Raw genomic sequence first — 23,261 nt, 5'->3', positions numbered from 1 at the left:
AAAGAATTTTAAGAAATCAAAGGTATCAATTATGATTTGCTACTTGCTATCCAGGCTGAGGAGCAGCTCTGTCAGACTGAACCAGATGATTCCACCTTCGATTTGGATAAGTCAGAGAACCAGCTTGAATCGATAAGAGAGGATTCTGGATCTGAGCACCAGGAGGACCTGGTGGGGGGAGACCTGGGACTTGGCACTGCTCCAGCTCTCTCCAGGGAGCCCTGAAGCCCCAAGAATCATCTCTTATCCCTGCAGCCCAAAGGCTAAGGCCTTTCTTCCTACAGTGAATGGGGTCACTGGGCAGAGCATGTGAGAGAGGCTGACTGAGGATCCGTTACAATGGCTCCAAAAAGGTCAAACGCCCCCCCGGCCCAATCCCCCTTGTGCTGACATGCATGCAAACACCCACACACAGGAAGTAAAAATGATTACAAGGGCCACTGCTTTTTGAACAGCAAAACTCAGCTCAGATATTTTTCTCAGGGCCAATACTGGCTGTTACTGCTGAAACTGAGCATTTTTCTTCTTGCATATCTTAAATGCTTGGCTTTCCCCCCTTTATGCAAAAACTGAGTTTCATTTGCAATTTTAAATTGTTCTGGCAGCAAAAAAAAACTCAAATAATGGTCAGGGGTTCATTTAAAGTATGTGTCCAAAGGCTCACTGCTCACTTACCCAATGATTTCCAACACCACACTGCTGGTATTTGGTAATGGCTTGATCCAATGAAATGACTTTCTTTCTATCCAGTACAACAAGGAGAATAGATCAACCACACATTCTGCTCTACTCACCTCATAGCACATGGACTACTTTGTTTCATTTGAGCAAGCACAAGTCATGCTGAGTTCCTGCAGGGTCCATTTATGGGGCTCTTCTATATAACATGTATGAGTTGGCACAATAGCATTGACTCAATGTGACATAGATTACAAAAAATTGGGCCGTAATGTCTCATATTAAATCCATTAAAATCAGAATCTACTAATTGAATTAGGACTCAAAATTTAAATAGTTAAGTAATACAATTATAAAATCTGCCCACTACCACCTGAAAAGCACAGCAAAATTAAAGGATCTCTGGCTAAATAAGCTAAAAGAAAAAGTTGTTTATGCATTTCATTTCAGCAGACTCGATAATTGTGATGGTGTTTTCACATGTCTGAGCAAAAAGAAAAAAGCGACCAGACAGCTGCAGCTCATCCAGAATGCTGCTGCCAGTCACCAAGAACGTGGAGAACATCGCACCTGGTTTTAAATTACTGCGCTGACTTTTTGTTTATCACAGAATGGAATTTAAAATGCTGCTACTTATCTATAAAGGGTATAAAAAGCTCTGATTTTAAGGTATGCTATGAAGCACCCAAACCCCTCAGTGAATGCTCACTGAAAACTAAGGAAGGTGAAGCAGTTTGTACTTCCTGTGCACCCACCTTCTGAAATCAAGCCTTAACACATTATTGTTTGCTGTGGCTTATTAAGAGAATCTTTTTTTTAATTTGTCATTATTTGTCTTCTTAATGTCGTTTTCCAAATATTTGCATTTCCCTGCTTTTGTTTTTTTTTTTTTTATGTAAACTCAAAAATATATATTTTATTAATTTTTGTCTGTAAAGAACTTTGTATTGATTTGTTCCTGAATGGTGCTGTGAGAACAATCAAACTAGTTTTGCTCCAGTTTCAAGGAATTTAAAAGCTGAAATTTAAATATTATCCTGGTGTTGAAACGGCTAACTGGAAGCTCTATTGTACTTTTTAGATGTCACACAAATTTATAATTGACTAGTTCTGGTGAAAATGCAACATGTTAACTCACACATGTCGAGCAGAGTGGCTTCATGCAGCCTGGTTACATAAGGTCTTTCTATGAAGCTTTGGGGAAGATTGCTCATGATCATCCTCTATCATCGAAAGCTCTTAAGTTTTTCTTAATCAGCTACAATAATATTTTTGGCTGACTTTACTTTGCTCTTTCCCAACTCTTTATTAAACTTTTATTGCACTGTTTTTGTTTTTGTTTCGTCTTTTTTTTTTTTTTCTTTCTTTTTTATTGCTACAGTCCTTTTTACTGATTCGAATGTATTCAACTAAATTTATTACCTGCTCCTCTCCCTCCATGTCTGGCTTATCATTCTGTACTAAAATACGATGCTTCCATATGATCAAGTATAGTAACAGCATCTGGGAAAAAGACTACTCGGATCAGAGGCTTTCTCCGACTTCTTTAATTATAGATTGCACTTTGATGCTCTCTGAGTGCATCATTATAAATCTCACAGTTCCTCTCCCCTTGAGAGAAGCAGGGTGTTGTGTACTTCAATAATCCAATTTGGGAAGGTTAGGCTTGCTGACTATACCAACTGTTTCCCTCACATTAATAAAGCTATTGTTCTTGGATTGCAGGCTTTCCATGTTACATTGTGAATGCATGGGTGCATGTAAGGAATGCTTCCTTGTTTGAACTCTGTTGCTGTAAAATATGCCACATATTCTCGTTTGTGTCAATGTTTGAATGCAGTTTTGTTCTGAGCAAAAGAGAGTGAATGATACAAACAGCCTTTCATCAGTCTTCAGAAAGGAAATGCCCAGCAATCAGTCAGGTGCTCGAAGGGACATTTTTCCTGAATTCAGAATGCAGGTAGTTGAATTCTGCTGTGATTTGCTGAGCTTTAGAGCTTGCCACCTTTACAATGGATCACCAAAGCACTGCATTTGTGAGAGACCTGTGTATGAGAAGTGACTTCCAATCAACCACAACCCTTTTTCTCAGCGCTCTCTTTAAGAATCACTCATTCACATATGTACGCCCACCAGGTCCACTATCCCTCTTCAACTACTCACAAGTTCTTACAACTTGTCAGAATAACCTTATTGAGTAAACACTGACTGTGTTAAGCTTTGAAGTTATTTTTTTTTCTGAGGTGCAATGAACTACACAGACTTCAACAAGCAAATTATCTGGAATTATGGCTTCCTTCTTTGTTTATACCCCAACTTTATATTCAGGTCTTTTAATATGCATGTAGTTAATCTTTCTGCAGTTTTCTTTAAGGCGATCATCCAAAAGAAAAAAAACAACAAAAAAAAAAAAAAAAAGCTGACCTCCCTAATCATACCAACGTATGAGTACAGTATTTCTTATCAGTACCACCCCATGTCTTTTTAAAATACCAACCACATTTGTTCTCATGCACGTGGAAGTATATGCACATGCATGCAAATGGTGAGATTTATAAATTTTTACCACCGGTTTCTCTGTATTTTGCTGCTCTACAGATTCTGATAAAAGCCCAGGAAAGACATTGATGTACCGACAGAGGCAGGGAAGAAGATGATTGCCAGGAGGTACTCGTGGGTCATGCTTTGTAGTCGTTTCACCTCAAGAATACCCACAGTGCAGTTTGGTGAGTAACAACAAAAAACGAACTTAGTTTGCAGGAGAACTCCACAGGGCGCCTTTAAATTAATGTAGCAACTGTCAGATTTATGAGATCATTCCTGTACAATGGTTCTCAAATGGTGTGGGAGGCACAGTGGTGCATTAAGAGCTCATCTAAGCTCTGACACATAAATATAAGGACCCGAATTGTTGCAAAAACAAAGATATTATTAGTAGTACGTATGCTGCTGTGGCAACAGTAATTCCTGTGAGTCGCCATGTTTGACAGAATTTTAATTGCATTTTAAGAAGACTTTGCCTCGTGCACCAGACTTTGAAGACCACTGGTCTTGCTGTTTTTTCTTATGTAGAGCATTGCAGGTTGTTCAACACAGATGCATCAACTGTCTTGTTAACTGTGAACTTTACTCAATGCAATATTCCCAGACCATGTGTTTTTATAAGAGCAAGCAATTGTAAACATTTGAAATGGTAGAACAGACTGCTTACACCGACAGTGAGAGAGACAGCTCCACAGCCATACCACTGTCCACAGTGCATGATAGTATCCTACAAGGATTTGTTGACAGAAAATTAAAACATACTTTTTTTTTTTTAATCTAGAAATAGCACTAATGCTGTTCTGATGGAGCCTATTATCACACCTTTACCTATGGCACGTCAACAAACCAATGCATTGATTGTCTCTGACTTTAACCAGATCTTACAAATAAACATTAGCAATTACTTCTTTTTTTTTTAATCAGGGTTTTTTGTTTTTTTTTTTGTTCTTGTTTTTCTTTCATCCACTATTTTCATTGTAACATACAGTATGGAGACTGGAAAACATATTTTTTTTTCTCAGATTTGGAACATTCAAAAATAACCTCAAAACATCCACTTTGAAGTGTCATCATAACAAGATACATGAATTATACAGTTGTTTTTTTCCCCCTCTTTGTTGGAGCTTCACTACTCAAGTCATAGTTTCTAGGCCTTGCATTGTCAAACTCTTGCAGTATTCCAGTATAAAAGGAGTGGTCCCTTCAAATACCAATGCAATTCAACTGGGAGAAACATGATACATTCCAAATGTGGCCAGTGGATCTCCTCCAACATGGACTCAAAGTAAAGCTTTAATTCCACAACAAGAGGAAACGGCACTCGATGCAAAATTAACATTAAATTAAAAGGTCTTTGGTGGTGCAGACGTTTTCACAGTTTGGAGTGTGCCAGTAGTGATTTGCTCAAGTCCTTAGCCTCCCCGGCTGTTCTGACTCTTTCGTACCCTAGAATAGACATGGCATGGTGACAGTAGTCCTCTACTTGTTTGATCTGTTGAATGCTCAGCACTGTTCTCCATGCACTAGCTGCTTGTGTGGCGTTCCTGGATGAGACTATGAAAGGCTTAGAGGAAGAGCTGGAGCCGCTGGTCATGTTCAGTGCAAATGACTCAATGTCGTGGTTGGTGGTCAAGTTGGCAAAACGGTAGATGTTCCGCAAGGTCTTAACGGGGTTCTCGACCAGATCCTCGTACCGTACAGCCATGTACTTCCCCTTCAGCCAGCTTGGTGGGTTTAAGGCGGTCCTCAAAGTCCTGGACGTGCGGTCACAGATCACCTCCATGGCGCCGATGGAGTGGTAGTCTGAGCCATCCTTCTTGTTGGCCTTGTGACCAGGATCCACAAAAGGTATCCGGCGAAGTTTAGGGTCCCTGCTGCGAACCACCTGTAAATTCTCCCTTATCAGGCCGTGTCTGGATTTGATCCTGGAGTTAGCCACTGCCCTTGGGTCTCTTACCAGGTGTATCACCTTCAAATCCAAGGATGGGTCCTCCATGAGCGGGGCCAGCACGTTGACATCCAAAATGCGTACCCCTTTAATGACGATGGTGCTGTATTTGAGGCACTCCTCCTCCAACAGTCTAAGGCTCTGAGGAGGACACTTTTTACACACCTTGTCATCGACCATCCCCACCACCTCCTTCCTGTAGGCTGAGCAGAGGGGATAGGAGCACACAACTTTATTGAGGGTTGCCCCAAACAGCCCGAGGGAGGTAAAATTCTTGCCCCCGGGGCTGTTGTAAAGTTGAAAAACAGACAGATCACAGCGGTACAAGGAGCTGAGCATGTCCCTGGCTGCCCCTTGCAAAGACACCGCATCACCCGGGTACAGTTTCTGCCAGATGTGCCACATCGGCTCATACAGGAAGAACACGTCAGGGTTTTGGTTGAAAAGCTCCCCAAAAAAGGACGAGCCTGACCTCCAGGTGGTCAGCACGTAGATAAGCTGTCTCTTTTTAGCCAGAGAGGGCCTGTACAAGAAGCGTATGTCAGATCTGCTCTGGTAAGTGGTGCTCCTCATCTGATGGTTGCACTGCTGTGGCTCTTTAGTCCATTTATAATTAGCCAAGTTCAGCATAGTGAGGACCAGCAGTAAGAAATAGGCCATAAATAAGACAATCCTCTTCCTGCGGAGGACTTTCATCACGATCCCAGGCTGTGCTATAATCTTGGTATGATTCCGGTAGGTTTTAAGCTTCCTCCCAAAGCCAGCATCCTTCTCCCAAGGCGCCGTCAACTTCAGGGGTTGGTGATACTGTTTGCCTCTCATCTGTCCCCTCGGAGGGCGGCTCTCAGCACACAAACAAAGTTGCTTACATTGACAGTGCAGCAGCACACTCAGCAGGATGGATCTATCATATGCTGGGGATTGATAGCGGTTTGAATGCAAGATGATTGTTTAATATATTCACCGCCGACTGGAGCTCCTGTTGTGACTGCAGTGCGCAGAGCTCCTCACAGCACCGACGGCCGAGCGGAGGGGAAGTTGTCCGCGGCGCTGCGGTGATTCTGCGGGCTCAAAACAAAAAGGATGAGGCTGCGATTGCTGTAACAGACGCCCTGTTTGCCCGAGTCCAGCGGTGGCATCTCTGCGCCGCTCTCATCTGATGCATCCTTCACAATGCAGCCCGGTGCGGCCGTCACGATCTGCTGCTGCTGCTGCTGCTGCTGCGGCGGAGCTGGAGCTCAGCTCATTGCACGTCTGCCATCACGGCGACCTCCGTCTGCCTCCAAGCTTCCCTCCGTTGTTCCTGCTTCTCCGCTCGCCCAAGTAATACAAACCAAAGGGATTCAATCAGACTACTGGGACAAAGACCCGCCCCGCAGAGGAAGCTGATTGGCCCGCGGTGGAGCGTCGTGCGTCAGCGGCCTGCGCTCATTGGACCTGCCCACGGTCGGTCTGGCTGCAGCCTCGCTTCTGGCTCCCACAGATAGCAGCAATGGTAGACTGGAGGAGATGATGCTGTTGTTATGTTTCAGCTGTATAGTTCTCTGTTTGCACCTCTGTAACCACAGCTGCCTTCGCACGACCCAAATACACAACTTCAACCACCACAAGGTTCAAGTGTTGCGCAAACGTGCTGTTTCTCTCTTCAGTGGTTCAATCTCATCCACATCCACTATCTTTAACGTTACTCTTTGTTTCAGCTCAGTTGTTCTTTAAATTGCTATTCTATCACGATTTCCTTAATTTATCTTTTGTAAAGCTTCCTTTATAGTACATTGCTACTGCAAAGAATCGATATTTCAAATTAAATGTATTTGTTTTTTCCCCACTACTGCCTCAAGAGGGTAGTCCAGATCTATGAGAGAGAACATCTCCCTTCCTTAAAGGAAAAGCCTATTATTAATTAAGGTTCAACATAGTCATTGCAGCAAAAATATCCTACCTACTACCTACCTACTAAGTCTACCATGGGCATATTTGTGCTGATAGGGGATCAAAATTAATGTCTTGGAATGACATATCACTTTAGATGTAAAGGAATAGACCTAATGCAGTGCAGTTTTTTATTTATTTATTTATTTATTTATGTGTGTGTGTGTGTGTGTGTGTGGAGGGGGGGGGGGGAGTGCTACTGGAAACATTTAGCAACAGTGACTGGCACTCCTCTCAAGTGGAATCAGCTGAAGTCTGACATTTGACAGCTGTTCTCCAGGACCTGACAAGTCCTGGGAAGCTGTAGGGCCATGTGTTCAAACAGAGGAACCCACATGCTCTGCAGATTGTAAATCATCCTTCCTAAGAGGCTTGTCAGTTTGGGATTACAGTTCCTCTCAACTGTACAGCACAAAAGATGGAGTGGAAACGGGCTCTGCCCTTTGACCCCCAAGGAGAAATCTCCAGGGATTCAGTAATTTGGGTGCTGATTGTATCGTGGTTTCATTATGTTTCATTTTACATATTCAACACTATAAATATATTTTAGTATTTACTTGAAACCCTTGAAAATCCTTATATTATGTCACTCACAAGAGAAAAGCCTTGACGTTCTTCAAGACGACATTTACAACACAAAAGACTCTGTGTGTGTTTGCACTTTAAAGGCTCACTTACATTATACGTTGGATTATTGGACTGCACAGTGATAATTACTCTTCACGCTCTGTGAACTGTGTTGTTGCTGCTAATCTTTCTAGCCCATGGATGCCCATTTTGTAGTGCTCACCAATGCGGATGTTTACATTACCAAACCTTTGTGCATCCTGCCCCCTGCTGGAACTATTTCCAATCAGCATATTGAATGACTTTTCTCTCTTCCAATTTTTTTGTATCATCTAATTATTTATACATGCAGGTTAGTATATGTAACTCAGTTAACGTATTTATGATTGCATGAATTTAGGCTGTGAGGAAGATATAAGATGTTTATCTGGAAGTAAGGAGTAATTAAAATAATGTGATAATATTTAATAGGGACTTGTCGTGCCCTTTCCTAAGATTATAGATAATACTTGCAATATCTCACATTTACAGACCTGTTTTAATCTTCCTTTAAACCAGCTGTTACTGAGCCAGATTTTCTGCCTTTGAGTGCAAAATATTTAGAAAGAGGCAGCAAAGGAGGATTTCTGTTTTCCTTCCCTGAACTGTTTTCATCAGTTTGGGAACATTTTCTGACAATTAAACAACCTCCAACTATGTCACTGGTGTATCTCGACCCTATAAAACAGCCTGTGTATAACCCACCTACTCGTAACATAGTGCTCTTTTCATTTCCCTGGCTCATTAACTCAAGGCCCTTCTGGGATGTTGTATTGTTGGATAATAAAGTGCAGCTATGGTTCCCTTTTCTCCACTTGAAAGTATAATTGTGAAGAAATGTAGTGATTGGGTGGGGAGAAGTTCATTTTAAAATGCTCATAAAATTGAATACCTCCTTAATGAACACTAATTCAAGGAGCCACTGTTTTAAGGCTGCCTGCTGAATTCTCAGACCAAATCTTCAGAGGGCTGAAGTCATGAATCACACGAGGACTCTTCATTACCAGTAAGAGCAGGGTGAGTGTAAATGATTTGAATAATATGGAACTCGAGATGACATCAACAATTTTTATTGCATTATGAAATTCTTTCTATATGCTTGCATCCATGTAGGTCTGCAGCAGCCTACATGTAGGATGTAGCCACAATAACCAATTAAATAGCTGAGCAGATTTGTGTATTGGACTACATTATCAGATTCTGAGGAGAACTTGAATTTTTATTCCAATTTTCACTTGCTAGTTTTTTGAGCAACTGTTTGGTTTCAAATTTATACATTTTCCAAAAAAGATGATGATGACACATCACCGCAGGATGAGGAAAGCACAGGAACAAATAACAAAGTGCTCAGCTTCTTTGTGCTGGTGTTGTGTATGTAGCTGTCTGTCACCCTTTTCCTTCTCTTTTACATCCAACTGAAGTCTTACAATTTTCCCATAACATTTTGATTATAGTGCCTCTCTGTGCTGTATGGGTTAGTCCCATGTGTAGTATTAACATCTTATGTTTGTTCATTTTTAGCTGTTTTATAACACATTATATGATAGTAAAATTTAAAATTGCTTTTCCTTCTTCATCATATCCTCTTTTAGGATTTCTATAGCTGTTTGCTGGCATGTGAGGTGTCACAGACTGACTGTGGGCTGCTGATAGGTGCTCATTTGAATATCATAGCCAAGGGGACAACAGTGTGTATCTGCCATGTGTTCCCTCACAGCCTGTCACAGACGATGTGCTAAGACACACACACACACACACACACACACACACACACACACACACACACACACACACACACACACACCTTCCATCAACCATATGTAATGATTTCACCCATGCATGTCCAAACACATCATCCACTGATACTGTCCACTGGACACATGATCCTACATGGACTAGAAACCATAGCTATAATTACCCCCCCCCCCCCCCTTTGTCACATTGGTATAATCATTTCCATACACACTCACTTTGGCCATATTATATATAGATATTTCACACAGCCTGTGTGATCCCAACTATATTCGCTATAAATTCCATCATGTACAGTATTATCTATAAAATAATCTAATCTTGCAAGTATCTTTGAAACTTTTACAGCATGGAGAAATTACATATATATATATATATATATATATTTATAGGACAGCTGTCAGTGCAGACTTTGCCTGAGCTGAATAGCCCTGTTACATAATCATGAAGCAGCGAGGCTTTGCGTCTGCGAAATGAGCGAGCAGGTGGAGAAGCAGACATGCGCAGTGCGAGCTTCGTCAGCAGCATCAGGACCAAAATGATCTCCAGGATCTTGCGATGCCAGAAGATGGTGCATGTAAACACCCCTGAGGGAAATGAGCGCTTCTCAGGCTGCAGCCTCCTGCTGAGTCCGGGTGTTTGACAATCTCAACCTGCTTTTTCTTTGTGAGCGGCGACAGCAGCTGAAATGCAACGGCCATAACAACACTTAGATGTCATTGTTCAGTCTCATGACGACGCTTTAAGCCACAGACAGCAGAAAGGACTCCGGTAATGTCATCCCAGCTGACGGGCTTTCTCCTGTAATGGTCGCCTCCTTCTAGTGGGATGCACATCAGTGTTTTGCCGTACTCGCTCTCCGTCGTAATGGCAGCTCTGTACCAGAGCACTGACGCTTCCTCCCCGGATAAATTTCTGGCCTTGAAAGACGTGAGAGAGGTGAAGGAGGAAACGACGCTGGATGAGAAGCTCTTCTTGCTGGCATGTGAGAAAGGTCTGTCAGTTAACCCAATCCTACACCCAGTGCTCTTTATTGCCTAATGTCTTGTGCTTCATAAAAGCCCATGTGTTAGCTGAAACGGGATGATTGCTGCACTGTTAACCAGTTGAAATCTCCCCTCCTGAACTGTGCCTGATATCAGCAGGCCTGCTCTGTACCAAAATACACCATGACTAACAGGTCTGCCACTGTCACATCACTTTGTTGTTACTTACCTCCAGCAGCTACTGTGGTAAGTTGCTGGAAGACAGTGGTTAAGACAGTGGTAAGACAGTTAGTGGAACATGTCTTCTCTTGTGAAAGTTTTTCTCCCCGGTGGCTGACTTTAAAGAGGGAAGTTAAGGCAAACAAACTGAAGTGAAACTGCACAAGACCAAGGCAGTGGAAGTGTGAAATAAGGGAAGGAGGCATGGGCATTCTCGGTCAGTCAAATGGGAGGGGAACGCTTCATTGATAAGTAAAGCAGACTCTGTTGTCGGTGTAGAGGCCAGTAACTGTCATTACCATATAAAGTATCTCCAAACATGGCTTAGGAACAGGAGCTTCCTTTTGAGGGAGATGTTTTTGTTATATCCCGCTAAGGTTGCGAGGACTGCTGGAGCTGAGCCTGACTGTGAGTGTTTGTTTCATGGCTGAAACGGTGTGTGTCCTCCACAGATGATACTTCACTAGCTTTTTTACTGAGAGAATTTCACAAAGTGGATCCCATTCATGATGTGCCACTTTCCCTTTTGGCGCCTTCCCAAGGTGACTATTACATGGTGAAGAAGCTCCTTGAGGAGAACCGTCAAGGCGAGCTCAACATCAACTGCGTAGACGTGTTGGGCCGAGACGCAGTCACCATCGCCATTGAGAACGAGAACTTGGACATTCTGCAGCTTCTTCTGGAGCATGGCTGCCAGGTAGAAAACACACAAACTCATCTGCACATTATGATGCATGTTGACTGCTTTACGCCCTTTTTTGGCATGAAATCTGCCATCTGATAGCGTTTGAAGTGGTCCGTTCTTTTGTTTAGGCGACAGACGCCTTGCTGGTGGCCATAGACTCGGAGGTGGTGGGAGCTGTGGACATCCTCCTCAACCACAGGCCCAGGCGATCTTCCAAGCCCTCAATTGCTGTTAGTCTCCTCTCCTTTCAGAACAAACACTATAGATGAGAAGAGCAGACTAATGTGTATTCCGTGTTTTCTTCTGCTCTCTGCACAGTATTTTACATTTTGATCTATTTTTTTTAGAAACTGATGCAGAGGATTCAAAACCCTGAATATTCCACCACCATGGATGTGGCTCCAGTCATCCTGGCAGCCCACAGAAACAACTATGAGATCCTGACTATGCTGCTTAAACAAGATATCTCGCTTCCTCGGCCACATGCTGTAGGCTGTGAATGCACACTCTGCAACGCTAAAAACAAGAAGGACAGCTTACGACACTCCAGGTAAAGGCCGCCTCCGTCATCTAAAAGAAAGAAAGTGTTATAGTACAAATGGCGTTGATTTTGTCCAGATGGCTGCATTAAGCTGCTATTGATCCAAACCAGAAGACTGGTATTGTACTGAATTAATGGTACTTGGAACACTTGACACCACTTTTGTCTTGCAGATGTCGTCTGTGTTGTTTTATGTGATGACTGTTTTGGTTCTTCCTTTGGTATGTCAACTTAAAAACAGCAATGAATCATTTGGATTGTCAAGAAAAGTGTTGGGGAAAGGCTTTCGTGAAACATTATGTCACCTTGCTTTGATGATAGCATCAGTTTTAAAATGTCATAAGCATCTGGAAAAAAAAAATTGCCAGCAAGTGAGTTATGTCTTGACTTCTGAGAAATGTTGCTCTCCGTTTTTCCTTGCAGTAGCGAGATTGCTAATTCTGTGGGACTCTTTGTCCCGCAGAGGTCTACGGACCTATTGCTCCTCCTACCAGTCACTTCTATTTTTCTATATAAGTAGTTCTTTATACTGAAATGTAACATAAATCTATTTACTTAAAAAACTCTAAGTATTTGAGTAGAAAAGTGGCAAAAAAAGCAATAAGCAGCACTTTCCTTTGGGAGGTAGGGGTTCTTGGTTTCTGATACCATCTTGGATATGCAGATGAGATTTTGCTAATGTGCTCTGCAAGAAATTTTTATCCTCCCTGGAGGCCTGTGCATCTTCCCACACGGTACACTAAGTGAATCAGTCCTCAGTTTGGCTGACAAACAGCAGAGGTCAAAGAAGGTACAGATGGAATTACAAGAGGACCAGTGTTTCTCCAAGTTCTCTTATCTTTTCCTCCACACCTGCTTGTTCCGTCTTGCATCACTTTTCATCCTGACTGCTACGTTTTCACCATCATCTCTTCCTCCTCGTCTATGCTGATCTCTGTGGTCAGGTTCCGCCTGGACATTTACCGGTGCCTGGCCAGCCCCTCTCTGATCATGCTGACTGAGGAGGATCCCATACTCAGGGCCTTTGAACTGAGTGCAGACCTGAAAGAGCTCAGTCTCGTTGAAGTGGAGTTCAGGTATGAATGCCATAAGCTGCTGGTGCTTGTCAGTGCAAGTTTATTTTATTTTCCTGCATACAAAGATTCAGACATACACAGAGAAAGCTGCAATAAAACATGCGTATATGCATGCTCACAGCCACATTATAAACCTTCTTTTTCCCAGTCTGGAACAGATAAGAATCATAATCTTTCATCGGGTCCGATTGTGTCTGATTTCCTTCACTACAGGAATGACTATGAGGAGCTGGCAAAGCAGTGTAAGATGTTTGCCAAGGACCTGTTGGCTCAGGCTCGAAATTCTCGAGAGCTCGAAGTTATTCTCAATCACACGTCCAGTGAAGATCACGTTGACAAGAGAGGCTTACTGGAGGAGCGCATGAACCTCAGCCGACTTAAACTCGCCATCAAGTACAATCAAAAAGAGGTTAGAAAAGTGGGTCGAGCTTCACCCCTGGTAATTTAATCTGAGAAATATTCACAGAATAGTGGAGACATGATACGTTAATTGTTGTTATTAATGTTCTCTTATTTAGTGCATGTGATGTTGGACTAAACATCTGCTCCAGTACAGTATTGCCTGTCTTCAGGAAATATGGCTTTGGCTGGATAATGTCATTCCTCCAGGCAGTGACAGTCAAATGCAAACTAAAGTTGGAAGTTTGTAGCTGTGGGGCAATTTACAGCTGGGATAGCTCAGAGTTTTAAAAGTTTGACTCGTATATCACAGCATGGCTCATAACCTGCCATTGTTTTCAGTAGTGGAAATAGCACAGATACGCTTCTTCGTTTTTCGTGCAGCTGTAGCTGGAGTTTCTTCCTCAGAGACAGAAGTGGTGTCTATTTTTTCAGGCCTTGGCGAGAAAGGAATCGTATTGTAAATCGTACACTTCTTTTGAAACAACTTTATCATTCAACCCTAAGTTTGTATCACTCTCTCCCGTGAATACCTTCCTTTAAGTCATCTTTTATCTCCTCTGCAGTTTGTGGCTCAGTCTAACTGTCAACAGTTCCTCAACACCGTATGGTTCGGCGAGACGGCCAGCTACCGGCGCAAACACACCTGTCTAAAGATAGCCACGGTGCTTAGCGTAGCAATGCTCTGGCCGCTGCTCTCTGTCTGCTACCTTCTGGTGCCGCGCTCCCGTGTGGGCCAGATCATCCACACACCTTTCGTCAAGTTCATCATTCACAGCGCCTCCTACTTTACATTTCTGCTGCTGCTAAACCTCTACTCTCTGGTCTACAACGAAGGCAAGAAAAATACCATGGGCCCCGCACCGGAGATGATGGATTACCTGCTCATCCTTTGGATCATAGGTGAGCGTTTTACCCAGTTAACCACAGAGCCATTTGTTGATTCCTTGTGCAGAGTGTCAGATACCATATGAAGTTATCATGACTCTGATTTCTGTCAGTGAATAACTGACTATTGAAAACTATTGAAAATAGAATAGTGGAGTGAAAATGAGGGATTCATGTAATGGTCTGGCTTAAATCCAATATCCTGTATCCTTAATCTTATCAGATAGAACATGACAAACAGCTGTCTCTGTAGCAAAGGACAGAGAGCCTGGCTTGACTGGATTAAATCTGTCAGTTTGGCTTCTAATTGCTCTATAGAAAGGAGTTATGGCTTCTTCTGCCTGCCGAGTGGTCCATCTGAATGCTGCAATCACTGGGCTCGGCACGTATAAACATGCATACACAGAAACATAAATTTGCACAAAGACAAACATGGGCATGCAAGCTATCTTCTCAGATGAGGTTGGATAGTGACAGTCAGAAATTGATTTGGTCTTTCTCTGGGGAATGGCCTCTACCTTCTTCTCTGCCAAGAAACCATTAGCATGATCATTCAATCGCTTTAATGGCCTAGCCTCAGCAGGGATATTTGTCTCATGGCTGCAGCATCCTGCCCCTCTTTACCACACACAAGGCACGGCAACCATTGCACACTGAGCCAGCTTTTATCACTTTCACTGCCGGTTTGATTAATCATCCAAATAACTGAATCTCACAGAATTTAAAGTGATGTAGCAGCAATTGATGTCCATTATTAAATTTTATTAAGGTGGTTTTGGTGTAATTTGCAATTTATTCCGTTTATTGCAGGAATACGATCAGTAGTCGAGTCATTAGACAGAAGTGTAATAGGTTTTCTCTATTGGCTGAGACAACTCACCAGAGGGGCAAAGATTTTTAGGTGCCACAAAAGAGCAACATCAAACATACGTTTTCACAAGTTCAGCAGTTTTTTCTTTTCTTGCTGGTTTTGTCCTCATTGAAAAACAGCTGCACTAGGAGACGTGATGGCAGTGATGCAGGTTTTATGCTGTGTTCCCGCTGAAGCATCGACACAGCAACGATAAGTTAAATAACAAGAAGGAGATTGATCGTGATTAATTTGCTCTGACAACTGCGTGCAAATGTTATCGGGCTGCAAACAAGGGCTATTAGTCTCTGCATGTGCATGATGTGTACAGGCAGCTTTTCATGCACTTTGCTTTGCATTGTTCCCCATAATGTGAGCCATATGTCTCACATGAATGTGGAAGTCATATAATGAGAAACCATGAGCGCTTCTGTCTGCTGGTATAAACATGCATCCCTGTCACAATGAGTCAGAGTGAATCTTTAGCTCTGTTCACATTGATTTCTGCATGAGAACTAAAAAATAGAAATTCAGTCTTTTCATGGTATCAAAATCCTACTAAGCTGGCTAAATAAATGGATATTATTCAGAGAAGAAGCAATTCTTGTGTGAAACAATACTGTCACTTCTCCTCTTACTTTCCAATAAGAGGCCAGGCAGATTTAATCAATTGCCATAATTCTGAATGAAGGTATAGAGAAAACGTGACTAATGCATTCAGTGTTTTTTTTTTTTTATTAATCAGTTCTGTAAATTTAGGATTGATGAAATTCAATTTGGTCTCAAAACGCAGACACAGACACCCATTTTTATTAAATTCCACACATCTCCCTAAATCCCACAGATGACATGTTTTTCAGCGCATTAATCTCCAATTTCTGTGTGTCATACATTCTTGTTTCCTCAGGGGAGCTTCTGTGAGATGACTCTGGCTGAATCTGGAAGCAGTTTTAAAATGTTAATAGCTAGATTCCTTCTTTTTATGGTTTGTGAATATGTTTACGTTGTGATGATGATTCCTGTTCTCTCGTAGGGATGGTGTGGTCGGACGTGAAGCGTCTGTGGTACGAAGGGTTGGAAGACTTTCTAGAAGAGTCGAGGAACCAGCTGAGCTTTGTGATGAATTCCCTTTACCTCGCCACCTTTGCCCTCAAGATAGTTGCTCACAGCAAGGTACCGTCATAATATACACTTTAGATTTAAAAGAGAGATAAGCAAGCAAGCTCACACATATTTTTTTCTTTGCCTATTTGAGATATGTATATATAAAAATATGCAGTAGTCTTCTTCTTTATTAACACCGCTTGAGGCATCTAATGATATAATATACAAGTCAAAGGAAAGGTTTAGTACGATATAACTAAGTAAAAGTGAATGATAATCATTACATGACTTCTTGTCAAGCACTTGACAAGAAGACAGTTGATATGAAACTCCTGATGGCAGCTATCTGGTTTACCTAATCTCTAATGCTCCTTACATAATGCATTATCTCTTATTTGATCAATCTGCACAAAAACAAAACCCCATCTGCTTCTGCATATGTCTGTGTGCGAAGTGACACAGCTGCCGGCTTTAGCTTAATGTATAGAGTTACACGGCGCTGAGTATGATTCAAGACTGTTTGACTGCTGTCAGTTTTACCGGTTTCTAAACATCTTTGCTTGTTCTGCAGTTCAAGAATGTGGAGACAGAGAGGAAAAACTGGGATGCCTTCCATCCCATCCTGGTGGCTGAAGGCCTGTTTGCCTTCGCCAACATTCTCAGTTACCTGCGACTCTTCTTCATGTACACCACCAGCTCCATCCTGGGACCTCTGCAGGTAGGAAAGCAGAAAGCAGCAGGAACACACGTTCGAGATCTAGTGATTTTGGTTCTTATTGGAGAAAACACAGGTTTGATTCTTTGTAACACCAGACATGCAGTAAAAATATTTCTTTGTGATCCCCATAGGGTTTTAAATCATATACCTCTATTGCTCTTTATATGGGAACATTATGAGCATTTCTTATGTAATGATTATAAAACTGCTTCTTTTTCAATCATTCTCTCTCCCCACTCACACACACAAACACACACACACACACACCACCCACTCTCTTGCTGTCTCTGTGAAGTGTGAACACTCGACTCGCAAAAAAAAAAAAAAAATCACACCAGCTGTTCTCAGCGATATCATAACCATCATCATAAGTCTGAAGTATAAGCAGAGTGAAGTGAGGCAATAGATGACTGTGTTCTGCTGTAATAATATGCTCACAAGAAAACAAATACAACATCATAAAGCTTTGCAGCTTAGTTACCATATCAATCACATTTTCTCTCATCAACATAAATGAGCCTAGTTTACCAAAAAATGCTTTCTCCTCAAATTAACTTCAGCTTATTCAAAGCTGAAAGAGCCACCGATGTATTTTCACCAAACCTTTTCACAATCTGGCCAACACCGCAATTCTGACCAACTTCACAGCAGATTTGGATGAACGGGAATAAAGGAAAGGAAAAGTGTCATCACATTCTGTGTTATTAATGACAGATCAAAACTGTTAAACTCAGTTTCTCAAATTTATGGATTTGTTTTTGATTTTGAGGATCAACAAGATAATTTGGCTTTTTTCTTAAGAGTTTAAGAGTTTTCAAACAACAGATTTAGATTAAGTTGAAAGCAAAAAGTGTTTGGTAAAATTTTCTGAATCTGAGAAAGTCTGTTTTCGATTGGCCTGATCTTCTTTGTAGCTGTTGTATCACGCAAAATAAATTTATTCCCCAAAGCCCTCTATTGTTGATGTGCAATATTGTTTTTATTCATGTCAACGTTTAAATCTAATCAGTACTGATTTATACATCTTTGATCTCGATTATAAAAACAATATTTATTGATGTATTTCTGATTATTTATTGATATTCAATGGCTGTGTCGTTTCTTTAACATGACCATCATCAGTTCATGGACATTTTGTTTGAGCCATTCTATTTCTAATGAAAGAGAAATTCTCAGCATATATTTGTTGAGCAATGGTTAGTGACTATCTGCTAAACTCCCCATAAAAGCCTAAAGTTAACATTAGTGTATAAAGTTCATGTTGAGTGACTTTTTTTCCAACTTTCCAGGAAAGCCAAAAATCTGGTTTGCATATTTTCTACTTAGCCTTCTAACAGTTTCAGTGCCATAGGCGTCTCTTTTTATCACATCATGATATTGTGTATGGTTGAGCCAGCTGGCAGAAAGAGTTTGTGGAGCCAGCCAATGTCTGACTTTGTGCTGGCAGTCTAGGACTTTCATTTTCCCCCGTGTGACTTTATTACGTAAAGCAGCCTTCAGGAATGCAACAAGTTTGTCTGTTTGTAGGGAAATCTTCCTATCATTAAGTCACAGACATATTTGTGGGTAACTTGTGAAACACTGTGGGTGTCCTGTTGATTGTTAATGAGGCCTTTTCAGCTACAATCTCCTCCACCGTTTTTCCTCTCTCCCATCTCTTTCACTCTCTCACTCAGTAACATCACTGTCTGGGTTGGCAGGATGGAAAAATTTGTAGCTTTGGAAATAGTTGTGGTGCTGTGTTTGTGGCTGTGCTGACACTCTCATGACAGACACAAATCTCTACGAATGACCCCCCCCCCCCACCTGCCTCCCACAGCACACACAAACACATACAGACAGTGAGTCAGTACAATGTGGGTTGGAGTAATGCCTTTTTTATTCCATCCTTCCTGGAGAGGTCAGCTCATATTTCTGCTGGGTAGTGCCCCCTGCTGAGGTTGGAAAGAGTGAACTAGGAATGTGTATGAGTGTGTGTCTGTGTCTTCTATCACACTGAGCTCACTTATGGCTGACTTCGCCTTACTGAGAGTAATAATTTCCCCAAACTAATGACACATTACCGTGTGGATGAGCATAAAAAAGGTTCACACATAAAAATTCTGAGGAAGGTTCTGAGGAATTTGTGAGGAACTCTGTAAAGATAACTAAATCATGTTTTCTAAAAGAAAAAAAAAAATCTTTTTGTGAGACACGGCTCCCGGAACAAAAATGATAAGAATCAAATTTGTAGACAAAGTATTTTGTTTCTGTTTTTCTGAATTTATTTGGTAGTCAAGTGATTGAGTGCAAAATAACAAATTTCAATTAGGGAAATAAATGAGAACCTAAACAGGAGCACAGGAAGCACAGTGTTGCTATTTGATATCCATCACACATACTCACATGTAGTGAATCTTTGATTGGGTTATCTGGTACAGAGTCTTTGTACATCCGTTGATGTATCTGAGGTACCTTGAATGTGTTGGACCCCCACTCCAAATGTGAGAGCCGCTGACCTGTTACATTCCTGCTCTGTTTGTAAAGAAACTAAGTTAGCCTCCCTGTCAGGCTGAGCAAGCAGGGAACACCCTCAGCTCCTCAATCACACGTGTAGAGACTGCCAGTGGAATACACTGAGGTGATTTAGACATGTCAAGAGATTAAATCACCCCAATAGAGTAACCCTTCTCCTCAAACAGGCTGATTTCATGGCAAACACTCCAGTCACCATTCACCTTGAGGGAAAGCCTAAGTGGTCATCCCTCACACTGGACACTGTTTGTGTTTGTGTTTTGCAAGGGCGAGCATGTTACGACCTTGTTTGAGCATCTCTAGGTTCTAGTAAACAGATGGGCCACTCATGTTATAAATACTGGGCCTCTAATGGTCTGAGAAGACTTGCTCTGTCTTTAAGCCCTCTATCTGGCTTCGTCCATGTTTGTCTGTTGTCCCTCAGGTTGGGTGAAAGCACTGTAGCTGCCAGAATATGTTGCTTTTTCCATCTATCGCGGGAATCGCTACTAAACAAGAACTTGGGAGGGTAGCTACAAGTGGTCACAAAGTTTGCCCTCATGGGACAAATGTTGAAAGAGTACCAAAGCATAGACTCAACTAGAAATATGCCTTTCCTCTGAATCTTTATTTATTTGGTGTAATGGTGTAAAACGCAAATAAACTGAAACATAGCTCAATCTAAATATCCAATAAACACAAGTGCAGTTTTTCATTACTAATATTGGTCAGTGTGTGTGTTGGAGTAAATAAATAATTATCATAATATCTCAGCTGGTTTCTTCTTCAAAGTCACATTAATGAAGATGCCCACCACAGACTGGTTGTGATGTGGAGAGACTTTTTGAGTTAGCATAACGGGAAACAAGTGTAGCTAAAAACACTGGCTGCATTCCACCTCGGTGTTTCCTGCTGTTATATAGCAAATCTCACTGTGACAGCTGGAATTGAATATTTCCTCTCATTAAGACAGTTTCCTGCTAAAACCCAAAATGCCTGCAGTGAGATACGTATATAATTTCATTTTTGGAGTAATGCCGTATGCCACCCCCCTGAGAAAAAAAAATAAAATAAAAAAAAAAAAACTACACAAAAACCATGTGATGAGAGTAACAAGACAATTTAGTTAATTTAATTTAGTCACTTTGCATACCACATTACCCCGAAATCGAAATGCATAACTCAAAGGAGAACTGGATTTGAATCTAAAAATAAAAAGGGAGACATGCTTTTCAGTTCTTCAGAAATGAATTAAACTCTGCACTGAGCAGAACCTCAGCTGACCCTTTTGATGTTTAATGAGGATAATTTGAAATGTTGGCAGAAAACTGTCTTTGAAAAACTGAAAGAAAAAGAAAGAAAGACTGGTCTACTTTATTTGATCAGATTAAATCTGACAACACATGTATAACAAACACTAATCTCCCACCAGATATCCATGGGTCAGATGCTGCAGGAGTTTGGAAAGTTTCTGGGCCTCTTCCTGCTGGTGTTATTCTCCTTCACCATTGGACTGACCCAGCTTTATGGAAAAGACCAGAAAGACAAGGACAAGAATTCACCCAAGGACTGCGAGGGCATCTTCTGCCAGCAACAGAACAATGATGCATTCCACACGTATGGGCCAAACAAAGTCTGTCACTTCAGACTGAAGGATGTCCAGAATACCTGTCCATAAACACACCTGCTGCTGTTGTCACTGTTTTGGGGGTTAAAACTCTGGAATACATCTGGCAGACATGTTGCTCATCCTGAAATTGATCTGCTTCTTCCTTTCTCAGGTTCATGGGGACTTGCTATGCTCTCTTTTGGTACATCTTCTCCCTGGCACATGTCGCACTCTTTGTAACCCGCATCAACTACAACTACACAGAAGAGCTGCGCTCTTTCGTGGGTGCCATGATCATAGGCACGTACAACATAGTGGTTGTTATTGTCCTGACCAAACTGCTGGTGGCAATGCTCCACAAAAGCTTCAGACAAATTGCTGTAAGTGTCAACAAGTTTTGGCTCAGAAGTTTTTCCACATTGTCAAGAGTAATTTGATTTAAATTTGAAAAAGAAAGTTTAAGGAATTGCCATTTAACTTTTTTCTTGTTACTCATCCTGATATGTGATGAAAACGTGTGTCACGTGTCAAATACTTTGCTCTTGTTTTTTTTTGTGGAATCCAGTTTCACATTTTCTGCTCACCTTGAACCTCCTTTTGGTTTTTATTAAGCTTGAGAAAACAGCTCCTTTAAAAAAAAAAATCTCTCCAAAGGAGTTCCACAGAAATGAGTTTGTGAAAGTCACCTCTCCCATCCTTTTGTTTTTAATGTTCTTCTTGGCATGTGGACTTCTGTAGAATCACGAGGATAAGGAGTGGAAGTTTGCTCGGGCCAAACTGTGGCTGAGCTATTTTGATGACAAGTGTACTCTGCCTCCTCCGTTCAACATCCTCCCCTCGCCAAAGACCGTGTGCTACCTGGTGACCAGCATGAGGAAGTGGATCTGTTCACATACGTCCAAGGGCAAGGTGAAGAGACAGAACAGTCTAAAGGTAAGAACATTTGTTTTATCAGAGTGAAATAGTAGTAGGAAAATGGCTGCCAGGGCAGCCTTGTGATTTTGATTTCTGAAAGAGTAAATTCAATCCTTTTCCCTAATCTTACACAAATAGTCTTTTGTGCTTTTGTGAATTTTTCAATTCCTTCTGTGTCTTTTGTATCCAGGAGTGGAAGAACCTGAAGCAGAAGCGTGATGAAAACTACCAGAAGATCATGTGTTGTCTGGTTCACCGCTACTTGACCTCCACACGACAGAAGATGCAAAGCACTGACCAGGCCACGGTGGAAAATCTGAATGACCTACGTCAAGACCTCTCCAAATTTCGAAATGAGATGAGGGACCTGCTCGGCTTCAGGACGTCCAAATACGCCATGTTTTACCCGAGGAGCTAAAGAAAGACAGGGGGCCCAGTTTCACAAAAATAGACTACGGCTTGCTAGAACAAATAGTCAGCTTTCAGCTAGACATCTATATTTATCTGTTGCACAAAGCTGTTTAGTTCTTCGCTATTTAAAGGTGACCTGTGATACAGTGAATTCTGGGTAAGGAATCCCATCTTTTTGCAGAGCTCAGAGAATGTTTGTCTTTTTTAGGACACTTCACTGATGAAATTCAACAAGGAGGTTACACAGAGTCTCTTAAACTGTATTCCTTCTCATTGCTTTCCTAATAACAAACCACAAATTAAGGCTATATTTTTTGTTTTGGGGTGCTACTGGCCATTGCAGGTGTCTTAAATTGATATCATAAAATGGAGAATTTTTTTGGCCTGAGAATGATTTAGTCTTTTCTTCAGTGTTGCTTGCATTAGACAAACCTGTTCGCAAAATTAAGACTGGCCTAACACCACAGACCAGTCTGAATTATCTTTGTGAAACTGGCCCCACATATCTTCCTCTCCCCCTCCTCTTTTGACAAAACCTCTGCTTCTCGTATATATCTGGGATGTTTTGTGACCCAAGCATGTGCAGAAACTCTGCTCTTTGAATCAGAGATACAACTTTTAAAACCTGGGCCTTAATTCGAAAAGTATATACTCTCCACCAAAGCTCCCAGACTCAGGCCCCTTCTATGTATTATTCAGCTTCTCAGACTTTTTTGTAAATAAGGAAAGCCATTGTTTTGAACAGAAACACAAATAAAGACTGAATAAAGAGAAATCTTAGACCTACTGGGTCTTGAATAATAATAGATTTTTCACTGGGCACTCAGGTGTGACCGCCAGAAAACAGTCAGCTCTTCAGCCAACGGCCAAGCAGTCCAGTTCATGTGACAGCCATAGTACACACACC

The 23,261-nt window shown here is 41.6% G+C and overlaps 3 protein-coding genes across 8 annotated transcripts in view; 2 read left to right on the top strand and 1 right to left on the bottom strand.

Moving 5' to 3' along the window:
- The window catches only part of LOC115060602 (sodium/hydrogen exchanger 9-like), a 50,352-nt gene extending 48,345 nt beyond the window's left edge, over positions 1-2,007 (top strand). The window contains exon 16 of the mRNA XM_029528563.1: positions 55-2,007. Within this exon, the coding sequence (XP_029384423.1) occupies positions 55-225 (171 nt within the window). The 3' untranslated portion in view covers positions 226-2,007. The remainder of the gene's footprint in view (positions 1-54) is intronic.
- trpc1 (transient receptor potential cation channel, subfamily C, member 1) lies at positions 223-23,261 on the top strand. 6 transcript variants are annotated; one of them, XM_029528561.1, is made up of 14 exons: positions 223-353; positions 3,277-3,404; positions 11,208-11,362; positions 11,479-11,580; positions 11,698-11,900; positions 12,836-12,967; positions 13,181-13,406; positions 13,933-14,269; positions 16,138-16,277; positions 16,780-16,926; positions 20,852-21,036; positions 21,201-21,408; positions 21,767-21,961; positions 22,134-23,261. In XM_029528561.1, exons 2-14 carry the CDS (start codon positions 3,332-3,334, stop codon positions 22,359-22,361), a joined length of 2,331 nt encoding a protein of 776 aa, XP_029384421.1. In that variant the 5' UTR covers positions 223-353; positions 3,277-3,331; the 3' UTR covers positions 22,362-23,261. The 6 variants fall into 6 exon arrangements, with proteins under 6 accessions (XP_029384421.1, XP_029384420.1, XP_029384419.1 ...); XM_029528560.1 differs by lacking the exons at positions 223-353; positions 3,277-3,404 and adding exons at positions 8,694-8,725; positions 10,285-10,454 and having other exon boundaries at positions 13,181-13,376; XM_029528559.1 differs by lacking the exons at positions 223-353; positions 3,277-3,404 and adding exons at positions 8,694-8,725; positions 10,285-10,454 and having other exon boundaries at positions 13,181-13,385.
- On the bottom strand, positions 3,659-6,490 carry chst2b (carbohydrate (N-acetylglucosamine-6-O) sulfotransferase 2b). The gene has a single exon (XM_029528564.1). The coding sequence runs from the start codon at positions 5,990-5,992 to the stop codon at positions 4,595-4,597; it is 1,398 nt and encodes a 465-aa protein (XP_029384424.1). The 5' UTR covers positions 5,993-6,490; the 3' UTR covers positions 3,659-4,594.

This window comes from Echeneis naucrates, chromosome 20, assembly GCF_900963305.1.
Source record: "Echeneis naucrates chromosome 20, fEcheNa1.1, whole genome shotgun sequence".
NCBI classification, from domain to species: Eukaryota; Metazoa; Chordata; class Actinopteri; order Carangiformes; family Echeneidae; genus Echeneis; species Echeneis naucrates.
Note: the sequence above shows the minus strand (reverse complement) of the source record. Positions and strands in the feature narration are given on the sequence as shown.

What these genes read in the sequence shown, in the direction of transcription:
- chst2b (XM_029528564.1), bottom strand. Translation starts at nt 5,992, where the DNA reads ATGAGAGGCAAACAGTATCACCAACCCCTGAAGTTGACGGCGCCTTGG.
- trpc1 (XM_029528557.1), top strand. Translation starts at nt 10,289, where the DNA reads ATGCACATCAGTGTTTTGCCGTACTCGCTCTCCGTCGTAATGGCAGCT. An exon ending in CTTCCAAGCCCTCAATTGCT is followed by an intron (nt 11,581 to 11,697) that starts GTTAGTCTCCTC and finishes TATTTTTTTTAG; the next exon opens with AAACTGATGCAGAGGATTCA. An exon ending in GCTCATCCTTTGGATCATAG is followed by an intron (nt 14,270 to 16,137) that starts GTGAGCGTTTTA and finishes GTTCTCTCGTAG; the next exon opens with GGATGGTGTGGTCGGACGTG.